Source organism: Triticum aestivum, chromosome 7D (assembly GCF_018294505.1).
Source record: "Triticum aestivum cultivar Chinese Spring chromosome 7D, IWGSC CS RefSeq v2.1, whole genome shotgun sequence".
Classification (NCBI taxonomy): domain Eukaryota; kingdom Viridiplantae; phylum Streptophyta; class Magnoliopsida; order Poales; family Poaceae; genus Triticum; species Triticum aestivum.
The window spans coordinates 36,363,375-36,370,176 of NC_057814.1; the positions used below are offsets into that span (position 1 = coordinate 36,363,375).

The 6,802-nt window shown below is 43.0% G+C and overlaps 1 protein-coding gene across 1 annotated transcript; it reads left to right on the plus strand.

Annotated features, from left to right (window-relative positions):
- Positions 1-2,652: 2,652 nt before the first annotated feature.
- Positions 2,653-5,843, plus strand: LOC123168846 (protein synthesis inhibitor II). The gene is made up of 3 exons (XM_044586705.1): positions 2,653-3,036; positions 4,624-4,682; positions 4,794-5,843. Exons 1-3 carry the CDS (start codon positions 2,977-2,979, stop codon positions 5,584-5,586), a joined length of 912 nt encoding a protein of 303 aa, XP_044442640.1. The 5' UTR covers positions 2,653-2,976; the 3' UTR covers positions 5,587-5,843.
- Positions 5,844-6,802: the final 959 nt, after the last annotated feature.

Here is a 6,802-nt window from a genome sequence, read left to right on the forward strand (position 1 = left end):
GTGGATCGGGTTCTAGGTATTTTGACCAAGCCCTCCAGTATTTTGACCAAACCCTCCTGTTGAGAGCGCAAGTCGCGCGAAATACACCCCGGGAACGAAATTTCAGCGCGCTTTTCACTCTCCAAACGAAAATATCACGCGCCTCAGAAGCGAAAATATCTCCGGGTCCCGCGTAGGTATCTTCCTGACGGTCACATATACGTTCCTGAAGGTGTGCAAAGTGATTCGCGACGTGGATAGTGTCCCGACGCGAACGTGCAACTGCGTTCCTGAAGGTTATTCTCATTCCTGAAGGTTATTGCATGCCGAGAGCGTCAGGAACGTAACGATCTTTCCCCTCGGTTGACCATCCACGTCAGGAACACGCACACATTCCTGAAGGAGGTATCGCGCCCGTCACGAACGTGTCTGGCCGTCACGAAAAAGTCTGTTTGGGGTAGTGTCATGCATGCCTTCCAGTGAATATAAACAAAGTCGGTTTGCCTTTGTTTCTAAAATTGGGCAAACTTCCGATTACACGCACAAGTCCGGTCATGCCTTGCACCAGGTATTCTTGTTTTTTCTTGGGATTGTACTAGGTATTCAGGTATACATATGCACGCGAGCTTGCCGCCGGCCGAGATACCCGAATATGTATACATAATATTTGGCAAAGCTTGTCACGTGCATGCCAAACTATTTTTTCTTTTGAACGTGCATGCATAAGATGTGTACACATGATAATAAGCCAATTATTATTACACGATGGGTAGGAGTACTTGGTACCTATGATCTGCACTTCAAATTCATCCAATGTTAAAGAAAATTATGTGAGACCTTCAAAATAACAATAATAAAAAAATTAATTAATAGAACTCATCGAGACGAATGTCCCCTCGTCTAGTTGAGCTTGAGTGTGAAGAAAATCGAGCTTGACTCGACGAATATTTTTTATTCGGCACATTGTTCATATGCAGTCTGGAGAGCAAACTCAGAGATGATATCTCCGTGACGACGTGCGCGTCGTTTTGAAGATGATTGGTTAATAATTATGTGATTTAGTGTAGGCATGTCCATCCACACTTTCTCTAGGGAGCTCGTTGGATCGAATAACATGCATGCTGCCAGCAAACAAAGCAACACTATCATGTCTTCATTCCATGGCGAAACATCATGCCTTTTCCTGAAAACGAAAACAAAAATTTTACCAATCTCGTCGCGACCGTCTAGCTGCTACAATGCCAGCCGACTTGATTGGAGGGTTTTACAGATTCACGCTGGCCGCACTGGCGCGTTACACTGCCCCAGTGATCTCCTTGTGTTGATGTAGGCAAGGCATCGGTACACCGTCGATAGCTCCCCTTTATTGAATGAATCGCCACGCCTTTCACGGCGAGGCAATTTTGATGGTATGCCGGAATGCCATCGGCCTTATGGATGATTTGTGGGGTTGATGTTGCCCCCATGCTTCATTGTTGTTGGAGATGGGTGCCGGAGTGATATCGGTGCCACCTTTACAAGTGCACAGATGCCGGCTTCAAGCGCCCATCATGCGTGTCGCTGTAGACGATTGGTCACCGGGACGGCGGCGGCGGCGTCATGGACCCAAATTGCGATGGTCTGAGAAGAAGCGTGAAGATAAGAGGATAAGGGGGTTCAAATTAGAGAAGATGAGAAGCAAAGTTGGAGTTGGAGGAATGCAGGATCCGTCTCGAGGAGACCAAGGCGAGGGTAAGCATCATTGTCGAGGAGAACTATGTGGTGATGGTGGATCTAACTACAATGGATCCTCTACAGAAAGAGTGGTGGGAGATGAGATGGGCGGAGATCATGCACGAAAGAAGTTTAGCAGCAGCTACTGATGTTGCTTCAGCTGCAGCTATTGCCGCTGCTGCAACAGCTACTGGTCATGGTGGTCGTGCTCCGGCAACCGGTGGCGATGGTATCGTCTATGGCTCCGGTATTGCTTATTCAGTTGGGTGGATGATGGGATTTCTATCGAAATCTTTTGAAAGTTTGAATAAGTACTTTGTCTGGCCGCAGCTTCTAAAATATTTTGAATTTGCAATGTTTCAATTAGCTTTCGAATTAGTTGATGCATTCATCCTTTTCCCTAAAAAGCTTACAAACAACTGGAAATCTATTTTGTGATACCTGAAAAGCGTCGGCGCAGACCAGATCCCGCATTGCGGTACAACTATGCGGGATCTGGTCAGCGCCGACGCCTTTCAACGTAAGAAACAGCTTTGTGGTTTACCACTCAGGAGTAGGTTCCGCGAAATGCGCTATCTGCTAGAGTTGCTTTTACCTCCACCGTGTTTCCTAAACCTAATACTACTACAAGTATCTAAGCAATTGTATTAAATATACATAGAGAAACTACGACAAAGGGGATTATATATTACGCCAACAATTTCTTGTTGTAAAACTTTCTCGGTAAACTACCAAGTATATTTTGTGATGTTTTTTAGTTGAATTGGAACAATTGGATTTATTTCAATTTGGACTGAAATCTAGTAACAAACAATTTGAGTTCTATGGCAACATTAGCCAAATTTTATTTTTTGATCAACGTTTTAAAAAAAATAAACAAGTAAAAATGAATATTTTGGGCGAAATTGCTTGCCCGGTCTGCGAACGACAGTTCCTTGCCATCCAAATCTCGTGCCCTGTAGCGCTGCCATGTATGATCGTCCAGTAGTCGGGCACAATATTAGCGTGTGTATATCAGCAGCAGCACTCATGGAAATCTCACCTTGGGGAGACACGCCACCGATGCCCAGTGCAATCACACCGCCGGCGCCTGCCACCTACAGCCGTAATATCCCACTGTAGCTTTCATCTGCGGCTTGCGCTTCCTGCTAAGAACAATGAACCAGAAGGGCTCGGCGAAGCCCACGCCCTGTGCCTAGCTAGGACCATCCACAAGGCAATCAACGGGAGCAAGACGAGGAAGCAGAGGCACATCTTCTCCGGCCCCGGCATTCCACCGCTTGTATGGGCAGCTTCTTCCCCAACACCGGTCGCCGCGCTCAGCCGCCAGGTTCTCCTTCCTTGGTAAGCGCCGCCGCAATCCCTCTCTCCCACGCGAGACATGTTTCCTGCAGTAGTTCTCGCTGGACTTGTCTTAGTCGGCGTTATTAGAAGGTGATTTGACCCACCGGAGGGCCGCTTACCAGACGTCGCTATCGCTGTCGCCTGCCGGCAGTCACATGCAGGCAGGTCGCGACCTGGCGGCAGGACGGCCAAAGCTGCGTCGTGCGCGTAGAATAGATGAACAGATGGTGCCCTGTACGCTTTTATTTTTATTTCTGGGAGATGTTTACCTGTAAAGCTTAGCTTAGTTAGTTTTGTTCGGTTTGTGCAAACGCCAACAAAATAATACAGTCAGCCACGTTGTCTGCTAAACTTGGAATTAAATTTGTCACCCCAACTCCATGTCATCCGAATATGTTAGTAAAAAATGTCCACGCCAAGCAAGTCTACTAGCTACTAGAATTTGTAGGTGTGGTATACAGAGTTCAGTTCCTCTCATAGGCAGAGAAAAAGGGAAGAAAAGTTGTCTTTTCCAAAATCTAAGTACGAGTACAATTTACTTTGGTTCGACCAATGTAAGGTACAATTTACTTTGGACTTAGTAAGCAAAAGGGCCCGTACGTTGCAATGAAAAAAAAACTCATAATCCCCAATGGTCATGACCACATTTTGCTGAATCACCGAGATAAACTATCACTCTCAATTTCGTGAAATCATGAACATTTTCTTAAGCTCGTAAACATATGTGAAGTTGTTAACATTTTTCAAATTCATGAATCCTTTCACAAATTTTCGAACATTTTCTAAAATCAGGAAATTTTTGAATTCATGAACAATTTATAAAATTTGCATTTTTCTAAATTATGAATATTTTTAGAAACAACTTTCTTGAATCGGCAAACAGTTCTAGAATCGACAAACATTTTTTGGAAATTGGTGGAACAATATTTCACAAACATTTTTAAATGCATAATCTTTTTTTGAATCAGCGAACAATTTATGAATGATTAACTATTTTGTATGTCATGAACAGTTCTTTTTATTATTCGGATATTTTCCATTCATCAATTATTTTTGAATTGGCCAAATTTTGTTCAATTTCATTAACATTGTTTAATACATGAACTTTTTTTAAATGATGATTTGTTTTGATTTCCCGAATATTTGTTTCAAAATTTCGAACATTTTTTGAATAAGCGAACTTTTTTACACAATCACGAATTGAATCCTTAAACATTTTATTTAAATTTTTTTTAGAACTTTTTTGTAGTCCCAGATTATTTAAATTAGAAAAAAAGAAAACGAAAAAAAAGTAAAAAACGAAATTTATAAGACAGGCCGCCTTGGTATGGGCCGGCCCAAACGGGCACGCTGCGTCTTCTCCCAGCGGTGCCTACTGCATGGGCCAGCCCAGTTGAGGGATTCCCCTATATAAAATATTTTTTTATCACTTATAGGTGGCATTGGTGGGTAATATTTTGCAATTTTGGGTGTAATTTCTGTGCCGTTAATAGGTGCTGGGATATTTTTTTGGGGCGGGGGTTAAAAAGAAAACAGGCCATCTTGGTTACTACCTACCAAACTAATGATCACTTTTGCATATTGCAGTTTGCCATGGGTTTCTTTGCAAGTCTTGTAGTGTTCATGCTGCTGATAGCCCCTTCCAGGTAATGCCCGCCACCAAACATTTAATATTTTTTTTCTTTACATACATACATACATACATATATCGAATGCAATATTTCTCGTGTTCCCTAATTAATTTCCTTTGCATGCAGACAACAAGAGTGGGGTCAGCCAGCGTATGCAAGAACATTCGAACTGGAAACAAGCAATTACATTGAGGTGCCTATTTGGTTGGACCAAACGGCAGACCTCATAAGAGCATCACAAATAGTTTTTCACCCGGTATTACCGCCACAACAACTTCACCTGCCGCCAAATCCATGGATCTTCCAGCTTCTAAGGGGCCTTCCACTACCTGATGGAAGTGGTCATGAAGCCATCGCGATGGCTATACGGCCGGACAACAGGTATTGGCTCGGCTATTTCACCTTTCGCACTGGTCGCTGGCATGCGTTTGCGGGAGCGGAGGGATTCTTCGAGAACCCAATTCCACTGGGTTTCGACAGTAGCTACAGTACTCTGGTAGGAGGATGGAAGAATCTGCAGTACGTGCCATTAGGGAAAACTGCGGCAGAGCAGGCGGTTACAGCGCTCTTTTGGTCTAACTTCGGAACCAAGAGAACAAAGAAAGCTCTTAAGAAGTCAGCAGCAGGACTGCTCGTAATGTTTCTCGAGGGTCATCGGTTTTTCCCCATCAGGAACTTCGTGGAGCAACACTGGAATTCAGACCATCCAGCATTCCTTTCTGAAAAACTAGCCCGGTTGGTGGTCAACTGGTCTGACATTAGCTGCTCAATATCATATTGGGCTGTCTCCGGCGACTGGGCATCCGGAGACGACGCACAATACCTCATTGGATTGGACATCGGGGTGAGCACCGTAGGGGAAGCGCTTTCAACTATCTACCCAATTCTGCAGGCAAAACACTGCAGAAAGTATCCATGATCCTGCTGCAGTCACTCGACTCGACGGGTGATCGAGGGAGTTAGACTAGATGCTGTGTGGTGTTGCTACGTAGTAGGGTTGTTTTTATTTCCACAAATTTGCTTCCATGTATTTCCAATTCCTTCAAAGTTGGCGACTGTGCCCATCGGCGCTGTCCATGGCCAACAGCATTAGACTAGTGTAGGGTTTACTTTCTCTATCAGTCTATTCACAACCCTGTAACACCAACGGTTTAATTAAATTATGCTGCACTTTGCATCGCCCATTCCCACCTTGCATTTGCATACCATGTCCTTTTTCTAATACAAGTTACTCCTGGGACACTTGGTTTTTCCATTCCCACCTCTACCATACATTGTGGTTGTGGTTTAACTCTAGTTTCATCTACTCTTCTGGTGGAAACAACAAGTGGTGACTAATTTTTAAATCAAAGAAAGTTACAAGCATATATTTGTTGCTACACTACTTTCTAGAAATTGTTGTGGTGCTCAAGGAGATGCACCTAACTGCTGTTTGATTGGATAGACAGGCCATTATGCAAAATTCTACACTAGTCTTTTGGTATTATTAGGATTGATCTTAGACACTATTAGATGATGACTCACCAAGTACTCTCACAGTTTTCATGAAATTGCACAAGCTTCTCTCACAGTTGTTATTTCTTTTTCCCGATAGACTTAATAAAACCTTTTAGACCCTATTGGTGTACCAAACTATGCTTGTTTTATGTATATTTTAACTATTTTTACTACTGGCTAAGTGTCCATGTGTTGCCACGGAAGAGAAAAAAAACATGCATGTAAAGATTACCAAAGACGAGCCCTACGCGGTCAACCACAGAGGAAGGATTTAGTGAAGTATTATGAGCCATTTTTTGTGCAAACAAAATTAAGTATCAAGCATAACTTCACCAGCGACAATATTCTTCCTTCACACTTAAAGAGGCTGATGTAAATACACAAAGATGAATATATTCTCTCATACAAGTTAAAAAGCATCGTCTTGTACAATCAATATTTGTGATGCTTTTAAAAAGCAAAAGAATTTAGGGGGGTAAAGATGGTAGCTTCTGTGTGCAAAGCCGTCTGCAGTAAATAGTTAGTTCATATTATCAACGTCCACAGATTTCATGCTAGTGTACAGCCACCAAGCATCAGCTCTAGGAATAAGATGTCGCAGTTTCAAAGATGATCAAGTTGTTTATCTGTATGCTGCA

Excerpts from the sequence above, each read along its gene's own strand:
- LOC123168846 (XM_044586705.1), top strand. The coding sequence starts at position 2,977 with ATGGGCAGCTTCTTCCCCAACACCGGTCGCCGCGCTCAGCCGCCAGGT. Across the intron at positions 3,037-4,623 it reads CGCCAGGTTCTCCTTCCTTG|TTTGCCATGGGTTTCTTTGC; the intron begins GTAAGCGCCGCC and ends TGCATATTGCAG. Across the intron at positions 4,683-4,793 it reads CTGCTGATAGCCCCTTCCAG|ACAACAAGAGTGGGGTCAGC; the intron begins GTAATGCCCGCC and ends CTTTGCATGCAG.